The sequence below is a fragment of the Colletotrichum scovillei genome (assembly GCF_011075155.1).
Source record: "Colletotrichum scovillei strain TJNH1 chromosome Unknown Contig00011, whole genome shotgun sequence".
Lineage (NCBI taxonomy): Eukaryota > Fungi > Ascomycota > Sordariomycetes > Glomerellales > Glomerellaceae > Colletotrichum > Colletotrichum scovillei.
This window is the reverse complement of record NW_023336269.1, coordinates 3,790,326-3,810,212: the sequence shown is the minus strand read 5'-3', so window position 1 is coordinate 3,810,212 and position 19,887 is coordinate 3,790,326. Positions and strand designations below refer to the sequence as shown.

Here is a 19,887-nt window from a genome sequence, read left to right as displayed (position 1 = left end):
ACTATTACAACTTGAACATTTCGATCTTGAAAATGGGCTCTATCCCGGAAATGACGCTTTTGGACACCTCCATCGCTACCCAGGCCAATGATTCCAAGAGCGTAGCACATCTAGCCAATACCATCGGCACTCTTGGTACATCCTTCCTCCCCAACGATGAACAGGGTCGTCTTGCGCTTCTGAAGCAGACCCGGTCACTGCTACAGGCACTAGAGACCCCAAGAGAAACAATGATTAAACATTGTTGGGCTCAGGTGAGAAAATCGACCTTCGGAATCTTCTTCCCGTTCGTAAAAGTACTTACTAAGTTGCTGTTACCACCAGCCTGCTGTGACCTTCGTCATTGCGACCGGCATTGAGTCGGGGCTGTTTGAGTACCTGGTTCAAAACCCTGGTCCGAAGACCGTGGATCACCTGAGCAAAGCACTTCGCTTCGACATCGATATACTTTCTCGCACACTGCGTCACCTCTGTTCGATGGGATACCTCAAGGAAGTTGGCCCAGATGAGTACAATGGAACAAACTTCACTAGGTCGCTGAGTTTGCCAATCATAGCTGGCGGCTATCCTTGTCTGTAAGACTTGCCCCAAGCTACTTTTCCTTCGTTGTGGTGCCGTTTCTGTGAACTGACCGTTCTGCCACATCATTTAGCGTCGAAAGTTGCTGGCCGACCTTCTCGAATTTCCCCCTCTACCTGAAGAAGCACGACTGGTCCATCTCGGCGGACCCAAGAGAGGGGCCAATGCAGGATGTCATTGGCAAAGATAATAAGTCAAACCCCCCACTTCCTGGCACCCCCCTGTTTCTGGCACCCACAAAAACGATGGGATCACAACCCAACCTCCTCATTACTATTAACTATTGATCCTCAACCACACCCACTACAATACAACTGCCAGCCTCACTAGGGCATTCAGAGTCGCTGGATTCAGCCGTAATAACCTCCTTTTCACCCGCTTCGATTTGAGCCCGATGGATATCCCTGATGTTCGCAAACTTCGTGTTGGGATCGATCTGAACAGTCTTCTCTTCCTAACTGCAGCGTTGGTAACTTGAGCCTCAGGTGAGTGAGCCAGCTGCTGCTGGGCAGCTGCCAGTTGCCAGGCCTGCTCTGTGAAGCCTTTTTTCACCTTCCTGAACAGCAGCCGTTGAGTGCTGGTATCATTGTCGAGTTGGGTGTATAAGTGCAGTTGACCGCTGAGCTCTGCCAGCTTCCTGGGTGTCGACCAGACCACTGCAGAGGAAGCAGAATCCCATGGCTCAACAGGGGTAGTTTGTTGACCATTATGGCATCGCTTTTTGCCCCGACTGGTTGGTTTGGGTGTGGTGGGCTTAGCAGAAGGCTCAGGTAATACCATAGGGTTCATCAGGGGCTTAACCATCGCTACAGGGTGTAGACCAGTCCACTTCCAACCACTTCTGATGTTCGAGACTGATAGACCAGCAAGTCGAGCCTTCTGGTAACAGTCCAGGAAGTTCCTTTACCTATAATGGTAGAGTCGTTCCATTGAGACAAGTAACCGAGCTCCTTCCGATAGGCTGACTTAACAGGGCTGAAGACAGACTGGTCAAGTGGCTGGAGGACATGAGAGGAGTGGTGGTAAGAACAGTAAATGGATATTGTTAATATAGCAATTCCACATGAAGTCTGTCGTCGTATGACTCCCATGCCCATCCACAATCAACAGTCGAGCCTCGCCCTCAGCCTCGGGCATAGTCTGTGGGATAAACACCTTCTCTAACCATTCAATGGCAGTTAAGTCTGTAGTCCAGCCATTATCTGTTGCTGTAAACTCCCACCCATCGTATGGAACCAGATGTAATGGAAACCACTGTTGTTGGACCGTCTTCCCCTTGAAAATGATAAGAGGACGAAGTGCCCTACCCAAGGCTGAGATACACTCAATGATAGAGACCCATGCCCTCGACCCAGGTTGTTTCTTGCGAACAGACGTCGTCTCAGCCATGCCCAGCACTAACCCATTAGCTCCTGACCCTCGAGGATGCCAGTCTCATCCATATTATATCTGTTGGCTGGTTTGATGTCCTTGATCTCAGGGATAGCAAGGAACTTAAACCAGTTCCTAATGACCTCAGTAGATGCCCCATTAACGCGTCTAGAATCGATGGAACGACTTCTCTGAACCTTAATGATAGGGTCCTTCTCACGAAGGCATAGATCCAGCCTTTTCCTAATGGTTTGGTATCCCCAGCAGCCAGAACTCGCTCTGCGAATTCCTTCACCTGTTGGTGCGTTGGTGCGAGGCCCAGCGAAGCCTGAATGCGAACCCATTGTGCCAGCTTCCTCTCTGGTCAGACAGCCTCTGCCAGTCAGCAAAAGCCACTTTCCTAGTCTGACCACCTTGGAGACGTAGTTGGAGGGTTGATCGTGGTATCCCATACCCAATGAGGCTCTTTGACTCTTGCCGTTTGAGATGTCCTCGAGAGCCTGACGAAGCTGATCTTCGGTATATTGAGGCATTAGATATAGAAGAAGGTATGTGCAAAAAATGAGCCCATTTGGACTCGAATTGAAAATGTTGTGATAAAAGGAGGTTGGGGGTGGGCATTGCGTTGTGGTGGATTTTCGCGTTTTTGTGGGTGCCAGAAACAGGGGGGTGCCGGGAAGTGGGGGGTTTGACTTAACTTCTTCAAGCACATGATGACCAACCATCCCGCCGGAGAATTCCAGAACCATATGGCTGGATACAGGCAAGGACGGCCTTCTTGGATGGATGACGGTTTCTTCCCAGTTTCAGAGCGCCTTGTCAAAGGCGCAGAAAGTTCACCAGAGGCGGCTTTTCTCGTTGACATTGGTGGTAGTATTGGCCACGATCTAGACGAATTCTGTCGAAAGCATCCCACTGCTCCGGGCCGACACATCCTTCAAGATCTTGAATATGTACTATCTCAGATTCAGAAGGTTGACCCTAAGATTGAGCCCATGTCGTACGATTTCCACACAGAGCAGCCCATCAAAGGCGCAAGAGCCTATTATATGCACTCTGTCTTACACGACTGGACGGATGACGTTTGCGGGAGCATCTTGTCGCGCGTCACTGAAGCAATGACACCGGGTTACAGCAAGCTGCTTATCAACGAGAACGTGATTCCCTCGATCGGGGCAGATTGGCAGGCTACGGCGCTGGATATGATGATGATGACACTCTTTAGTTCCAGGGAGCGAACAGAGGAGCAATGGCGCAAGCTTCTGGAACCTGCTGGTCTCAAGATTGTCAAAATCTGGTCAGCGGGTGAAGGCGTGGAGAGCTTGATTGAGTGTGAGTTGGCATAAATGAGGACATTAGAACCTGCGTGGATGCTCGCATTGACAAAGAATCAATGATGAGATGTTGTTGTCTGGGTCGTTAAAACTTGGGAATGCCGTCATAGTATTGGTGGATGCAACTACCTAGTCAAAGATCGGAGTTGCGTGAGATCAATAAGCGGAACTAGGATCTGTGGTCCGCCGGCAACAGAAAAAGCCCCGAGAGATAGACACACCATTCAACCTTTTCGTGCCAACATTACAACCATTCAATGCCATCAAGCGTCGTTCATCCCCAGGTCCTTTAGTAGCATCGCATTCAGTCAAGCCAAGCATTCGATGTTTTGACCATTCAAAACCAACCTGCGCCAGCTCAGCTTTCACCCGCGGCCATGTCTACCCCAATCCGGGTCGCCGCATGCCACGTCTCGCCCATCTTTCTCTCCGCGCGACGCACAACCGAAAAGGCAATCTCCCTCATTCACCAAGCATCCAGGAACAAAGCAAACCTCATTGTCTTCCCAGAAACCTACATACCAGCGTTCCCTATTTGGTCTCCCCTGCGCGCTCCCTTTGAGAACCACGACCTCTTCAAGTCCATGGTGCAAGAATCCATCTACATCGACGGAGAAGAAGTCGACGCTCTCCGCTCCACGGCAAAGAAGCTCAACGTGCTGCTCAGCGTCGGCATTTCTGAAAAGGCCCGCTACAGCAGCGCGACGCTTTTTAATACTAATATCATCATCGGTACCGAAGGAGAGATCCTAGTCCATCACCGGAAACTTATGCCAACGTTTTTCGAAAAGTTAACGTGGGCTCCTGGAGATGGCTACGGCCTGCGCGTCGCAGAGACGCGATTTGGGAAGATTGGGAATCTCATTTGCGGGGAGAACACAAACCCGCTTGCGAGGTACGCGCTCATGGCGCAGGGAGAACAAATTCACATCTCCACATGGCCTGCGATATGGCCGACGAGAGTTCCGATATCCGAGGAGACAAGCTCTCGGGAGGGGTCAAGCGTGGCTAAAGGAGCCAACTATGACAATGTTGCTGCCAACAGGACAAGAGCCGCTGCACACTGCTTTGAGGCTAAAAGCTTTGGTGTTCTCTGCTCAGGAGTCCTGGGCGAGGATGCAGTTGAGGCTGTCTCTTTGGGTGCGAGCCAAGAAGATCTGGTCTCCCGGGCGCTGCGGGATTCGCAACGTGGCGCGACCATGTTCTTGGACTCAACGGGCGCATTATTGCAGGGCTTCACAGTTGAAGAGGGAAGTCTTCATAAAACACCGTCAGCATTCTTGCAACACGAAGAAGACATTCTATACGCCGACCTAGATGTTGGTGATTGTGTTGAAGGGAAGCAGTATCACGATGTAGTCGGCGGGTATCAACGCCTCGATGTGTTTGATGTCAAGGTTGACCGTAGACGGCGAGAACCGGTTTCATTCAAGGGGAATCATCTCACAATAAAGAGAGAGATGGGAGCTCTTGAAGAGGATTGAATCAATTGAAGCCACATCATAGGATTATTTTGACTTCGATTAGCTACAATCTTGTCGCTCATGCCGCCTTAGCGAACCCAGTCTCAACAACCCCAGGCTGTTTTCTGAACGGCTGCGGCGCCGTGCCACTAGTCATCGTACACTGCCACATGAGTCTCTTCTTTTCCTCATCCTCCTTATACTGAGCCAATTGTCCCGTGATGCTGTGCATGACGCCCCGATTGTGAAAGATGACGACGTCACCTTCCTCCCACCGGTGTGCGTAGATATTCTCCGCCGCCCAGATTCTCTTCTGGAAGCCGTAGACGATTTCGCGGACCTTGGCTACATCGTCTACAACTGATACCTCGCCCGTCACCGGATCCCGAGTTGTCAGTTTGAATACGCAGCAACCATGGACCTGGAGAAATGGCCGATCGGGGTTAAGGGGGTTGCGCCAGACCATCTGAGGCTTGTCAGTACAACATCGAGAAGAATCCAGGTGGGGTTTGGTGACTTACGGGATGTTCAGCAACATTCTCCCATGACCATTCAGAGAGTTGCTCTATGGGAATCTCTTTCCCCATTGTTGGGATTGACAAGCCGTCTTCCGTCGCTTTGCATTGTCTGATGTATTCGTAGGCTTGAGGGGCGTATGTAACGGTTGTATTCAGAGCAAATTCCTGCTCAGCCGGGGTAAGCAGTTGGAATGCCCGCGCTCCGGAGAAGACTGACGAAGAGGTTAATGATGCGTCTTCAAAGTGTTAATTCGAGCTCTAAACTTACAGGCCGTGGATCCAGCAGCGATGCTCTTTTCTTTCCCGTCTGGAAATTTGAGTTTCTGATCGGGCAGATTCGGCACCTTGACCGCGTGAAGGACCGTGACTTCACCAGGCAAACGCTGGTAGAAGGGAGTGTCCATGTGCCACCGGTATGGACGGGTATATCCATTGCTTAGCTCCTGCTCCGACAAAGGCTTTTCGTGGAACAAAGTATGATCCTGGCCGGTTCTATTAGCTCAGATCGCTAACGGCTCGCGGTTTCCGAAATTCAATTAATCAGTTGATCAAAGATAGGGTCTAGGCATACCAGATGAATCACCTCCAACTCTTCAACTCCTTCATAGTTCTTGAACTTGCCGCTACCGATGATGCCCACTTGCGGTGCTCTCGGAATTCTTCCTGCCTTGTATGCTGAAAGAATATTCCTAGGGTCACTGACGGCTTTCTCGCCAGCAGAATGAATATCAGTCGCAGTCGGGTCGAAGACTTTGGTCAGCTTAGGCAGAGTCTCAGGCGCGATGCCCTTCTGGTTCTTGATGACCACGACCTGGTTTTCAAACAGGGCTCTTCTAAAAGTGTTGAGGTCCTCTTCTGACAAAGCTTCTACGTCCAGGATATCCATTGATGATGGCAGGTGAACTTCGGCCCCAATCAAAGAAGACTCGCGAAGAGAGGTCGGGAGCTCTTTGAAGGAGAGTCCCTGAGGTGGGGAGTTCAGACTGCCCATTGTGATTGAATGATTGATTTGATGAAGGTGACAAGGCTAGAGAGTAAAATGGACGGAGTCTTTGGGTTGATGGGCACTGTATCAGCCCGGGTAGCAGCATGAACTTATAGCCAAGCACTCTTACCCTGACATCGACGACTTCAAACCTTCTCCCAATTCAGAGCGGATGAGTTGAACACGCTCTTCCGCATCCCGAGATTCGTACTTCTCCTGTCATGTAACACGCAGTGACGCGTAGTAATCGTATTGTCATAATCTCTTATTGGCCAAGCGATGGGATGCATGCGGGCGGGTCCTTCATCTCACCCGCACCTCACAGGAATGGTCCAAACACTGTTCCCGTCGATTATCTCCGGGCACACAGAGACGCGGGCTAGTTTGTGCAACTCGCCCGCACTAGCCAAATGCACCTCTGAAAGAACGTCTCGGTTGGTATATAAGTATACGGCAATGAAGTCCAAGTGTCTCTCTTTCAGGGAATATTCAACTCCCCGAATGCGAATCATTGCTTTGTTTTAACCTTCATCATGGCAGTCGTTGGAGTCAAGATTTCCCCTCTCCCAAAGCCGTTTGAGAAATCAGCAGTCGATTTCGGAGCCGAACTTTCGGGGATTAATCTCGAAAACATTGATGGCAAGTTCAAGTGTCCAGAAAGAAACACACACATCAAGCTGACCACATGTATAGATGAAAGTTTCCAAGTTATTAGAGAAGCCCTCTATCACAACAACGTTGTCCTGATCAAAGGCCAGCACAACCTCTCACCTAAAGCCCAATACGAACTCACCCGCCTGTTCGACCCTGAAGCAAGCACATACAGCCATGGTTCCCGCATCGACAAACGCAGCGTCCTCCACAAGGATCTAACCACCCTGCCATCCCAGCCGCAAGTGCAAGTGATCGGCCATGGCGCAGTAGCCGAGTTCGAAGGACTGGAGAATCTCAAGCTCACACATCCTCACCACAAGACATTTCATAAGCATCCTATTCCAGAAGCCGAGGACCACGATTACACCCACTTTTACCGATGGCACATTGACTCGGCCATGTACAACCTGGACCCGCCTCTCGTCACATCGCTCTTTGCTTGCAAGGTGCCTAAGGGGCGGCGGCAGATCTGTCGCTACGACGACGGGACTGGGGACGAGCTAGAAGTACCCTTGGGAACGACAGCTTTCATCAGTGGATACCGCATGTTTGAATTACTATCGGAGGAGGATCAGGAGTTTGTCAAGACCAGCACGATCGAGTACAGCCCACACCCGTACATCTGGATGAGCAAGGCAAAGGCGAGGTCAAATGGCCTAGGTCTTTTCTCAGAAGGCCTAGAGCTGTCTGAAGACCAGCTCCCAGAGATTGAGGAGGAAAAGATCAGGAGATACCCTATGGCATGGAAGAACCCGGTGACGGGAAAGTTTGCCATGATGGTGTACCCGACGCCGGCGCGCAGGATCCATCTTAAGGACGGAACGGTGATGGAGGACTTGAAAGAGGTCAGAGAATTGATTTACAGACTGCAACGACCAGCAATCAGCCCGCAGTACGTGTATCCTCATGACTGGGAGGAGGGTGACCTCGTTCTCTTCAACAACCATGGCGTTATGCATTCCATTGTTGGAGCCTTCGCGGAGAACGAGGTTCGCCTATTTAGACAGTGTAACATGGCGGCTAGCAGACCGCCTCAAGGTCCCAACTGCTGAGAACATGAATAAAATGTAACCCAGCTCATGTTCATTAATATGCCCCTGTCAAGGGGCGAATCCGATCAGAAGAAGGAAGCCCACTTCATCCGGATTTACTTCTTCTGATCACCGTGTTCATTGAACTCTGCGAGACAATTTTACGGTGACCTCACCTCCTGAACCTCCAACTTTCTCAAACTTCAAAAACACAATGTTAGAAGATGTTACAAGACATGGAGTCAGGAATGAGTGGCGTTACGTACCTTGTAGAGGCTCACTAAGGTAGCCACGACTTTGTACACCTCCAAGGCGAATATGTTCTTGCCAACGCACGTCCGAGATCCCTGCCCAAAAGTGAGCTCCGTCTTCTCCATAAATCCTTTCCTTTCGAGATATTCCTCGTTAGTCTCAGCCGTTCTCTTCATCCATCTCTCCGGGATGTATACATCGGCATCCTGACCAAATACATGGCGGTCCCGGTTGATTTGAGAAGCTGGACAGCCGATATTAATATGTCCTGGAATAAACACGCCATTGGGCAGCCGCAAACCCGCCGAAGAAGTGACTCGCTGCAGATTGAATGAGGCAGAGCTGTGAAGACGTAAGGCTTCTTTGACAACACCCAATAGGTACGGCAGTTCCTGAAGTTCGTCAAAAGTCGGAAACGGTCCGCATCCACCTTCTTTCAGTTCCGCGTACAACTTGTCCTGCGAGGCTGGGTTGCTCGCCAGGTACTTGCACATTTCGTGGAAAGTCTTCCCGGGGCTGAGACTGCCGGCGATCAGGTTCCCTGAGGCCGATATCGCGACCTGCTTTGTTGTCATGAGCTGAGGCTGTTGCTCATGTGTGGAGACGAAATAAGACAACAGGTCTGGTCGGGTATCAGATTTGCCTTGGTAGACACGTTCGTTGACAATCTCAGACACAACTTTGAGAAACGGCGATGGCCTCGAGCGCCTCATCACGAAATTTTCTTGGACGACCTTGTGCAGCCAGGGCATTTGGGAGACGATGGCGACGTATGCCCCAAATCGCTTGACTTTTTCATACAGACCATACGTGTCATATCCATCGAGAAAGCCGAGAGGTTTGCCCAGAGACAGTTTCGCAACGACGTCGAAGCAGTCTATTCGCGTACTGGAGTCAGCCTTTCAGCTTCAACAAGTGAGAATAGAGGGATTGGGCTGACAGTTGTAGCACCAGCGGCTCAAATTCAGCACCTGCTTCTTCTCAGCGTGTTCCTCACAAACTTTTATGAACTTGGAGATGAGCTCATCAACATAGGGCTCATAGGCTTTCAACGACGTCATCGAATAAGCATTCGATACCAAGCGCCGATATCGTGAGTGAATCGTCTCCTCCTGAATACTAAGGAGACTTGTCGTCACCCCGGATTGACGGAAAGGTATATATGCTTCACCCTGAAAGACTCGCAGTCATTAGCATCAGAATTCCAAATTCTTCCAACAATTGTATTGTTGAGTTTGTCAACCTTGTTAAGCCGAGATCGAACACCATAAATGACTGGCACGGCGAAAGGATCGAACACCGTAACCGAGCGAGGTCCTAGGCGAATCACATCGCCATATGTGTCTCGGAGATCGTCCAAGATGTTTACTTTCGATGAACCCCGTTCGGTACGCCAGGCTAAATAGACCGCGTACAGGTTTGTGTACCGGGCAATCCAAGGACCCGGGATGTCAGACAAACGCGCCCGGTGACTGTCGATGACGCATTTGAAGCAAAATGTTGCTGTCAATATGAGTACAGAAACGAGAATGCTCGTCAAATTGATTGATTGTGGGAGTTCCATCATGAAGTCGCAGTGCGTTTAGCCGAAGTCTGTGAATGTTTCGATGCGGGTGTGGTGATGTGAAGACGGGTCAAGGTAAACATATTTTATTTTGTCTTCGACCAGATGTCGGTATGTTCCTTGCCCCTCAATGGTCAGCCGAGGCTCGGGTTCCTAGATCGGGACTTGAACCTACCTTAGACCAAGGTGGCCTCTGCCGTTAGCGACGGGCGGGATACGAACGAGCCTGACTGCCGTCTTGGCTTCTCTATGCGTGACTGCCACCCATGACAATGGGGTCCTCTGATCAACAACCGGGTTGATGTGACACGCTAGTCATATACTCCCAGCTCGAATTCAGTCTCGGGGACTACATTTGGGAAAGCGTTGTTCATTCCTAGTGAGCCGTAGATACTTTCGCCACCTACGACGCCTGCATTCATCAATATCTTCTTTCAGTATTCTGACGGAGATACTCCTTCGGAAAGACTCTCTTCACGGCAATCTAGACGGTGTCCGCTTTGCGCGATTTAGTTGAAATTCTTCACATGCTTGAGCCGTTTGTATGCCCCAATTTCGCGAAGTATCGAGCATATGGGGATGCCTCCAAATTGGGCAGTAAGCTTCGGTCGACTAAGTCGAGAAGATATATGCGCAATTTACCAGGAATTAGATGATGCTGAACAAATGTAACTTATTATACTTCCGTAAACCCTCGGTCTGGCCGTCTCTGATGCTTCTCTGACTCTACAAAAGCCGTGTCTCTTGCTGATTGCGTCAGTGTACCGAACATTCTCACCTCCAGCTCATCTTCGCTTTGCCGTTGACATCACGCTCGCTATTAATACTGTTGACGCCTTCTTCGGAAATATCTCTCCACCACCATGCAACTGAATAGCCTTCTCGTCACGACTGCTCTGTCCTTCGGCATGGTAAGTATCGTCCATGAGCCCTATCACAGGCTTGACGACGGACTAACGACAGCATAGGCCTATGCATATGGTGTCGGGAACCCCGGCAGCACATGCACACAGGGTGGATTCCACTGCAACCCTTACGAGAAGCCCAATGGTGTTACCTATCAGAACGCCTGGTGTCCTAGCCAGTGCGACCCACGAGACGGAAGGAAGGACCCCAAGGGTTGCAACTGGGCGACTTGCGACAAGCAGACCCCGAATCCGAACAACTAAAGGGACATAGGGACATTTTACACTGGGCTTTTGGAATGAAATGCTGTGTACTTGTACGCTGGCTAGAATTCTATTTACGTACGGAGTGCGTGTCTCGAGCTCCCCATCGGTTCTGCAAGCCATCCTTTCATCTGCCACCCAGGCGGAGCTTTGTTCGAACCAGTCTCAAAAGACCCCTTTTCTTGCTTGATACCTTCGACTGTGCCCTTTGTTAGACATGTCTCTGCTAAGGACTGGTGAGCGTTGTCGAGAGAGAGTTTCACACAAGGTGGGGTTTAACCGGTGCATGGCGCAAATACCTACCCGCTTTAGGAATGTTTAGCCCACGGTCCACCGAGTAGGTTTAGTGTAAGAGCAACGACCAGAGGTAAATTGTGTAGGGCATCGGCTTGGGTTCAGATGTGATCATTATATTCTCTTGTGGCATGAATGCTCATCTCGCTTCTTCAACATGAAAATGCTTTCTGATGTACGAACCAGGGACCTCAGGCTTAGCTGACGGGCCAAGACGAGGCTTGCTGAACCATGCCACATTTAAACGAACCTCTTGTATATCGAGTATGCTATCCTACCATACTTGCAGCGGTGACTAGTCTGAAAAGAATTCAACCACTCATTCCTTGCAAGGCCTGCTTCTGGATGCACTTTCTGCCAAGTGGCACTGCGGGCAGGCACAGCATTCTGCCCCACGTAGAACGTCTTTATGTAGCCGTGGGCGTGGCCGGTGACTAGAAGGCGTCCAAATAGCCTCGTCACGGGTTGTACAGAAGATCGCAGCCTGGGGCCGATCCATACGACTCAATGTTCGGCCTCGCGCCAGCTGTGATGCATGCCTGAGCGCAGGAATTGCCCTACGACAACCCGGATGTCAGCCAGAATGCTTACGTACGATACATCAATTGGTGCTCTCTTGAGGTGACGTTTATACCTGTGACGACTAGTTGAGTAAGGTAAGCACCAAGCTTTGCCGCTTCACAAAGTAGGGTTAGGGTGCTGCGAGACCACACCCAAAGACCACGGCTGCTGCCCTGTCGCTATCGCACGGAGTCTTCAGAGACCGAGACTTCAATTCGATGCGAACCTGGGAGGTAAATTCGCTGGATAGTGAGCATGACCGATACTTCATCATTCACGCTATCGATACGAGGTCCATCATCACTTGAGCACCGGCTTAGTCGAGTGTTCTGATCAATCACCGGCTACATGTTTCTGGTCAGGATGGATGAGATGCTCAGCACGTAGTCATATCGTGGATTCCCGCCAACTGATCCGTCACCAGGGACGGCACTCGAGACTGTTTTTTCTAGACGGTACGCGAACTCCATTGTCCAAATCGCCTATCGTTTGATCCTCTCCGTCGACCACCACGAGAGGTCCGTATGAAAATCTGGCTTTGGGAACAACGCTGCGTTCCAGCAGGCCAAGTCAAGAGAAAATCGTTGACAGGGGGGGAAATGAATCAGAATAATTCTTCACAGCAAAGCGATCTTACTAGAATAAACACAACTTGGTGGCACTATGTGTCAAATTTGTAGTATAAGAAACCTCTCTCGTACACCAACTCAGTCTTCCACGATCAAACAGCATGTCAGAATATCCAATTGTCATACAGCTCCTGCATCGGAACGTGAATGGGCCCATCAGCTAACACACCCACCCGTTGCGCCACAAGCCGGTGCTCGCGCGCAGGGACCGGCTGGGTCTGTCTGCTTGTCCTCCTCCACAGCCGGACGGCGATAAACAACAGTATCATGATGGGGGACAGCCTGAATGCCGAGACCATCAGCCATGGAAGTGTCGCAGTGACCCATTGCGCTAACCTCAGCCACAGGATGATTTGAATGAGGACTGGTAGGAAGTAGAAAAGCCACAGACCAATCACCCCGAATTCCCTTCTCAAAGCAATTATGAACGCGTGGTGTCTCAAAACACTGAGGCCATGACTGACGATGAATATCGTACATGGTAGAACGAAAAGTACGGACGGGCTCAGGAGGTCATGTGGTGTGTGGTTGTTGTAGACGAATTTGACGACCTGATAGTGGATGGCGATGGACGAAAGAATGAAGGTGACCTTGGGGACGAGCCTCAGACGTCTGGGAGGAGGATCCATTTGGTGACTTGGTCTCAAGGGTGTGTATTTGTGTTTTTACTGATGGCTATGTACCTTACAGTTGCTTCCCACGTTTTGGGTCGCGTTCTCTTATACATGTTTGGTTTACCACCGGCTTTGTGACAGTCACGATAGTTCATCTTTGATTAACATACCAATGTTCTGGTAAACTAGAATCAGCGAGAGAAAGCCGTCTGCGAAACCAGTCATCCAAACAATGCACAAAGAAAAGCCTCCCAACGATGGTTCTCCTCGTGCTGCTTTGTACATCACGCACAAACTTGATTTATCTCAAAGCCATAAGAAACGGAACAAAACTACAAATTTTTTGAAGGATTTAAATGAGCAGACCCTCTCTCTTCGGACAAGAGTGTTGTTACGGTCCACCTTTGTGTGGATGACGTTGACTCTCTCACAGCGCTCATGAGCAGGTCAACTCAATCTCCATCGAGTATACATTCAAGTAGGTTACAATACTCCAACACTCGCTTCAAAACTAGTCTCCCCTAGGATATACTTAGCGACATCATCATATCAGATCTTCGTAACATGCTCCAGCCATCCTCCTGCTTTCAACTCACGTGTAGACAGGCTCTGCTCTCTAAGACTTGTACTTCAAACTCGCTCTCAGGCCCCGGTAGCCGGCATCTTGTAGTTCTTTTTCCTATATTAATAGTTTCCATAGCCTGTTCAACACGATTGGCCCGAACATTCGACCTCTGCTGACGGTACGCAGACTGCAACGGCACATTCGCTTGCATCCGCCTCTGTCTATTCCATTGTGATCTCCAAACCACGTTGATCAAAGTGAGACCCAGGTTTTTATTTTAGCTCATAACACTTTGCTCGAGTTCGGTCATAACTTATAAGCGACAGTCTACCTCGCCACAAGAGCCATGGAAACATTCATCTCAAGCACCGCTGTTCTTACCTCAGATCTGTGGTCTAACCAAAAATCTCTGGTGATTGGCGGTACTCGCCCCGTGATTCAACGGACGAATCAACTCTGTCTATTTAATTCACGTCAGGATAGCCCCTTCATATATTATTCGACTAACCTCCCTGCTCGCGGCAGCGGACGCTACCTTGAGGTAGTGTACGCCGGACCAAGGGTTCCGAAAAGACGCCCCGGAGCCGAAGGATCTCACCTCGGCCGACGCATTCGGCTCCGCTAGTGGGGGCTACCGGTAGTGGACTGTCACACGCGCTAGGGTGAAGTGGGCTGCGTGTCGGGGCGTCGGGGGCGTATTCTTTCCCTTGGACCGCCCGAGTTTGCCGATTCTCGGAGATGGGGATGCTGGGAGAACACGGGACGCTGAGGATGTCTCACTTGCATCGCTCCCTTGAAGAATTGGTCACGGGGAAGGTTAGAGCTTTAGCAATGGTGTCACTGGATTCTCCGAGTGGATAAAGGGTTTGATGTATTGAGGTCACTGAAAGGCTTACTAAAGGGACCAAGACTCTTGCAGCTTTTGTTGGATTCACTACGTTTTACATGCAAATACGCTCCACAGGCGCAGCTGACAGCACCAACTCAGATAATGACAACCTAGCCCATACTTCGGGTGACTTTGACCTCACAAACAGCTGCACCCAGAGCATGTATTATAGTTCAAAATATCTCTTCATTATTCGCATCTTTCATGCGAAGCAAGAAAGCGGAGAGTTTCGGTAAACACAAGGTCACCTTTCCTAGACGATACCTCTGTATCTTCCTACAAGATAATAGTCCCCTTTGGCTCGTCCCCTGAATACCCTCTTCAAACGTCCCTATCCAAACAACCCGTAAAACGCCTTGCCTTCTTTGATGATGGAATCATCCCCGTGGTATACATTTCAAAAACAATCGAGTTTCTTCCCCTTTCTTCCCAACGAGTTTCCCCGCCAAGTACCGTAAAAGAACGCCCTTGTAAAATCTTCACCTCAAAGTCGTCAAAACAGTTGTCAACTGCTGGAAAACCTCGCGCCTTTTCCCCCCTTCTTTCCATCTACCCAATGGTCGGTTTTTGTAAACACCCTTCTATGATGCACTCCATCCCTTTCTTTGCTTTTCGTGTTCGATAATGTGCGCAAGGAAAAGACACAACCATCAAGACCAAAAAGGTCCCTCGGCCTGCGCCCGCTGCCACTGCTGCGCCTCCGCAAGCCTCTTCTCCAACGCCTCATTCTCCTTCCACAGCTGCGAGTTCTTCTTCTCCAGGTGCGCAATGTACTCGGTCGCCTTGCTCAGGATCGTCGCCTTGTTCAGCTTGCGCGCGGGCATCAACCCGCCCAGTTCCTCGACGACGTCGATCGGCTCGTCGCTCTCTGCGGCGGCGGCGGCGTGCGGGTTCTCGGTGTGCTGGACGACGCAGCGCAGCGAGGGGACGGCGTCGCGGAGGGCGATGATTTTCTCGTTGATGTTGACGCGGTAGCGCTTTTCAATCATGTTGTGCGGGTTCTTGGAGGGTTCTCCGGAGTGTTTTGTGCGGCGGGCGGGGGGTTCGGGGGAGGCGGAGCGGGAGGAGGCGGAGGAGGCGGAGGATTTGCGCTTGAGGTCGTTGGTGCGCGGGGAGGTTCGCTGTTGTGTTTGTGGTTGTTGCTGTTGCTGTTGGCGTTGCGGCTGTTGTTGTTGAGGGCGGGAGGAGGGTGCGGATGTCGTGCGGGCGAGACGGGGCGACTTTGCGGGCTGCTGGGTTTGAGATTGAGGTTGAGGTTGAGGCTGCGGGCGGGCGGGCGCGTCGAGGGACTGGAAGAGGGGCTGGGTGTCGTTGATGCCCTCGCGGCCGAAAGCGACGGCGTCGGACATGAGGTCGGACGGGTTGGCGCTGGGGCTGAGGGTGAGGTTCTGGGGGGAGAGGAAGGACATTGGGCTGCCAAAGGATTCGCCGTAAAAGACGTCGAGGTCCGGGGAGAGGGCGGGCTTCTCAAAGTAGGCGGGCCAGTCGCCGCCGGTGGGGAGCTGGAAGGAGGAGGTCGGGAAGACGGGGGAGACGGGGGAGCCGCGGGACGGGGCCGAGTCTGCGCTGAAGTCGGCTTGGGTGTCGTAGAAGGAGAGCGGGGAGAGCTCCGGGGGGCTCTGTTGGAGATGCGGTGTTAGTTGGGTGCTGAAGTGTTGGTTGTGCAGATGCGAAAGACTTGATGCCAATTGGTTCAAGTCGTCGTGTGTAAGTCGGGACTGGCAGTGTGGTTTAAAGGGGAGGAAAGAAAAGACTACACACCATTGATTGAGGCATCGGAGGTACTTGATAATAGTCAAAGGTCTGTTGTTGGGCCATGGTGCGATTCATGGAGGGGTAGGTTGACTGGGGTGTGGGAGGTGAGGGGTTTGGATCTGACGATGGACCGGTCTGGAGGAATTGTCGTTGATTGAAGATGCGAGGTGTTGGTGGCGTTACTCGGGAAGTGAGTTGACGAGGGGCCGGTGTTCAGATATGTGTGTGTGTGAGTGCAGGTGTGTCGAGATGCCGATGGCGAGAGAAGACGATATTGGTAAGGTACGATACGAAGTAAGGTATGATGTTACTTTAGATGAGGCTGATGGTTCGAGAGTGGACAGGTGGGGAGACAACAAGACGGACGGCAAAGCTATATACTAGAAGGCGATTGAAAAAAAAGACGTGGTGAAGCATGGGTGCTGCGTAGGCGTAAAGAGAGTCAATGGCCAAGAAAATCGGCCATGAGCCAGGGTTGAGGTCCGAATGCTGGGATGCGGGTAGGGTGGACCTGGAGGGATGGATCATTGGGGGGCGTGATGGTAAGGCGGGCGCGGGTTGGAACGGCGAGCAAAACTGGCGATGGACGGGCTCGTCATACGAGCACGGGGTGGTTGACCAAAGGAAATGTGACCAAAGTACTCGACTCTGTACTCTGTAGACTCGACAATACTGCGTAGAGTGAATGGTACGGGCGGACGGATCCGACGGTGGGAAAGACTGATGATTGACATGAGAGGTGCTGTGGGGAGTCTCTTTGACACATGCACCAAGGCGGGTCCATCTACAGGGTACAGTATACTTCTCTTCTCCTTCACCATGCACCGATTCTCTCAGTCGGAGTCTCGCAGTGAGTGTCGAAGGAACAGAGAGCAGGGATGAGGGAATAGGGCCATCTCGACGCCGGGAACAGCTCGGTGCGGGTGCAGTGATGCAGTGCAGGCGCGGGTTCATATCCGGCTTCCCAACGGCCTCTCTACTACTGCTGTGTACCTATGCAGCACCAACAGTCAGTACCTATGTCAGGGCCGACAGGGAACTTTGCTCTCTCTCTTCTCACTCTCTTCGACACTACTGTGTGCTGCATATCAGGGCGTTGTATGCAAGACCTACATGAATCTATACACGGGTAGGTAGTCCATAAACACAGCGGTCCTCTGCAGAAATGTTCACAGTCTGTCCTGTCAAACCCGCAAAACGAAACAAAGATGATAATTACCTATGGTATTAAACCTCGGAATTGGTTGAGAGGGAGGTTCAGCAAGAGGTACTCGCTACTTGCTGCTGCTGCTGCCACGCCTAATTCCAGACCAAGCTAGGCGGGAAAAAGCAAAAGAGCGGCTGACAAGGTCCAGGGGGGTGGGTGCCCGAGACCCGGGGGGCGTGTGCTGTGTGCTGTGTATTACCGTACCTTAGGTACATACTATACCTAGGTAAGGTACGTAGTAATGTCAAATCCCGGAAGGGGGAAAACAGTCAACACACGACGAGATGGAAAGAGAATAGAACGATGGAGGGGCATCTCGGGACCTTGGCGGCACTTGCCTAACCTGCCTGCTATGGAGTTACAAGGTACTGCGAGATTGAGGGGAGGAAACGGTTTCCATGAGGCCATTGGGGGGCCATTGGGGGGCGCATCTCATCGGAAGCGAGCGCGCCTTTTTTTTGTGTGTCCCTTCATCGCGATCTGGTATGTCTTTGACCAGGGCACCCGTCATCATCTTGCATGCAACCTGACGATATGTTTGCGGTTCAACTCTTTTGGCGATTCATCCAAAGCAAACCCAAAGAGAGAAAACACAAAAAAAAAACCTGGAAAGTCGGATATCTCAACCTTGGTTGTGGTCCCGAACGTGCCTTCAATCTCGTGCGATGGATGTGGGAATGCATCTGAATCAGGGACCCCCTCCCCGTGGCCCCCGGCCTCCCCAGAAGAACCCAAGCCTGTCACACAATGCGCCCAACACTCAAAACCTCAAAGAGCCATGGGCGCAAAACCAAGATCTCGTCCATCTTGACCGAGATGGGGAGGAGCTAAGACCTTGCGGTAGGAAGGGGGGCGTGTGAGACCTGCGAGGTGTCGAGTCGTGAAGCTGCTCGAGTTCAAACTTGGACGTCTGGCATTACCTAATTGGACGTAAACGGCGCATGGGGCCGGTCCAGACTGACAGATTGGATGGAAAAGGTAAATCCTGTTGGAGCTCTTGAGGATATTCACATACCATTATCGTGTACGTGTATCCAGGCAAAGCAGGTAGGCAGCTAGGGATGTTATTTTCCTGACGTGCATAACGACACCCTGGACAGTGCTGCTCCGTACACTGGTGGGATCATGGCTGACGTCGTTGCTCGCTGTCTTGTCGACGATCAAGACAGGACCTCGGGGTCTGTCACTACATCGTAGAGGAGAGTCTGTTGAAGCTGTCAGTGGTCATCCTGGCGGCCGTTGCGTCTCGTTCCTGTTCCTGTGGGTGACCGTTTGACAGGTGGCCCGCGGCAGGCAGAAGGCGATCGAGATCTCCAGGGTCCCTCCCACCCACACTGAGACTTCCCCCTATGGCACTAACAGCCCGACACCTAATGTAGGTGTCCATACGAATAGGTACGCAGGTAGTGGCAGGTAGCTAGATTCCACTTCCCTGGCATACCGTGTCGCCGGTCTCGTCAGCCCTCGAACAAGGAGGGGGAAGGAGAAGGATTCGAAGCATTTGTCGGGCGCATCGCCATGCCTCGAGGCGTGCCGGGCCACTCGACCCAAGAGGCAAGAGACATGTCGATGATTTGCGCCGTGCTGGCGGTCATGTCCCTCCCGAGTCCCCAGTCGTTCCGAGTGGTCGGCTTCTGATGCTGCCGAGCACTCCAGCACTGATTGCGGCTGCCAGTATTCTTCACTCGGAATGAGCAAGATACTTTACCTAGGTACCCAGCTAAGGTAGATACTCTCACTGCCCGGATACTATTGGGCCAGGCAAGAAAAATCAAGAGTTGGTAGTTGGCAGAGCTGGGAGAGCAGCGGACGTTTGCGATCGAGGTGTTGCTCAGTCAAGGCCCGAGGATGCCGAGTCACGGAGCCGAAGCGTACAGGATTCGCGTCCAGGGCGTTGGGTGTCCTGGGAACAGCAAGGGCCCGCCGGTCTCCGGCAACGGTAATTCAGGTCTGACGGATGACGGCGGTGGTCATGGAACGAGTCATCCGTAATCGCTTCGCACTGCCTCGCATCGCACGCATCGCCGGAACTCGACGCAAAATGGCACGGCAGACAGCAACACGAGTAAGTAGACCAATGGAGAGATTGATAATATTGAAGGGCCTGGAAAGAGTGCCAAGTTCGCTAAGGCTGAGTCTGACGGGTTCCTTGATTGTGGGATGGCACGTTGGAGGTCTATGGAGCGCATAATGGGCGCATGGCGGGACATGAAGGGGCAGCGATGCGCCGATGCAGCAGCGTCGAGTGTTGGTTCCAAGGTTGAGAGATGAAGTGTCGATATGATGGATGATGGGAGATGGACCCGCAGCGTATGGTGGATGGTGTATTGGACTGTTGAATCGTTGATGATGGTATACTCCGTAAGCTGTAGGTCTGTGATTGTTGCTGTTTGGTGATGGTTGGTGGTGAGAAGGGAGGAAGGGAGGGGTGTACCTTGGGAAGAGGGGGGTGC

The 19,887-nt window shown here is 51.6% G+C and overlaps 6 protein-coding genes across 6 annotated transcripts; 3 read left to right on the top strand and 3 right to left on the bottom strand.

The window, feature by feature from the left end:
* Positions 1-32: 32 nt before the first annotated feature.
* Positions 33-3,296, top strand: HER10_EVM0005860 (O-methyltransferase; the record flags this gene model as incomplete). The annotated part of the gene is made up of 4 exons (XM_035475463.1): positions 33-254; positions 325-575; positions 653-752; positions 2,658-3,296. 4 exons carry the CDS (start codon positions 33-35, stop codon positions 3,294-3,296), a joined length of 1,212 nt encoding a protein of 403 aa, XP_035326876.1.
* A 365-nt stretch (positions 3,297-3,661) lies between these two features.
* HER10_EVM0011126 (aliphatic nitrilase) lies at positions 3,662-4,768 on the top strand (the record flags this gene model as incomplete). Its single annotated transcript, XM_035480564.1, has 1 exon — positions 3,662-4,768. The coding sequence occupies one exon, from the start codon at positions 3,662-3,664 to the stop codon at positions 4,766-4,768; it is 1,107 nt and encodes a 368-aa protein (XP_035327282.1).
* Positions 4,769-4,826: 58 nt separating this feature from the next.
* Positions 4,827-6,151, bottom strand: HER10_EVM0004033 (TfdA family Taurine catabolism dioxygenase TauD; the record flags this gene model as incomplete). The annotated part of the gene is made up of 4 exons (XM_035473692.1): positions 4,827-5,213; positions 5,269-5,477; positions 5,534-5,764; positions 5,965-6,151. 4 exons carry the CDS (start codon positions 6,149-6,151, stop codon positions 4,827-4,829), a joined length of 1,014 nt encoding a protein of 337 aa, XP_035326746.1.
* A 632-nt stretch (positions 6,152-6,783) lies between these two features.
* HER10_EVM0003643 (TfdA family Taurine catabolism dioxygenase TauD) lies at positions 6,784-7,956 on the top strand (the record flags this gene model as incomplete). The annotated part of the gene is made up of 2 exons (XM_035473310.1): positions 6,784-6,889; positions 6,944-7,956. 2 exons carry the CDS (start codon positions 6,784-6,786, stop codon positions 7,954-7,956), a joined length of 1,119 nt encoding a protein of 372 aa, XP_035326717.1.
* A 221-nt stretch (positions 7,957-8,177) lies between these two features.
* On the bottom strand, positions 8,178-9,248 carry HER10_EVM0010495 (uncharacterized protein; the record flags this gene model as incomplete). Its single annotated transcript, XM_035479952.1, has 2 exons — positions 8,178-9,064; positions 9,128-9,248. The coding sequence occupies 2 exons, from the start codon at positions 9,246-9,248 to the stop codon at positions 8,178-8,180; spliced, it is 1,008 nt and encodes a 335-aa protein (XP_035327232.1).
* A 5,375-nt stretch (positions 9,249-14,623) lies between these two features.
* On the bottom strand, positions 14,624-16,977 carry HER10_EVM0012460 (helix-loop-helix DNA-binding domain-containing protein). Its single transcript, XM_035481855.1, has 2 exons — positions 16,234-16,977; positions 14,624-16,091 (listed from the first exon to the last, which is right to left on the bottom strand). The coding sequence occupies exons 1-2, from the start codon at positions 16,300-16,302 to the stop codon at positions 15,123-15,125; spliced, it is 1,038 nt and encodes a 345-aa protein (XP_035327398.1). The 5' UTR covers positions 16,303-16,977; the 3' UTR covers positions 14,624-15,122.
* Positions 16,978-19,887: the final 2,910 nt, after the last annotated feature.

Bases quoted from the DNA above. Each gene is read 5' to 3' on its own strand.
- HER10_EVM0012460 (XM_035481855.1), bottom strand. From the start codon at position 16,302: ATGAATCGCACCATGGCCCAACAACAGACCTTTGACTATTATCAAGTA. The intron at 16,092-16,233 runs GTGTGTAGTCTT...CATCTCCAACAG, and splicing joins CTCCGATGCCTCAATCAATG to AGCCCCCCGGAGCTCTCCCC.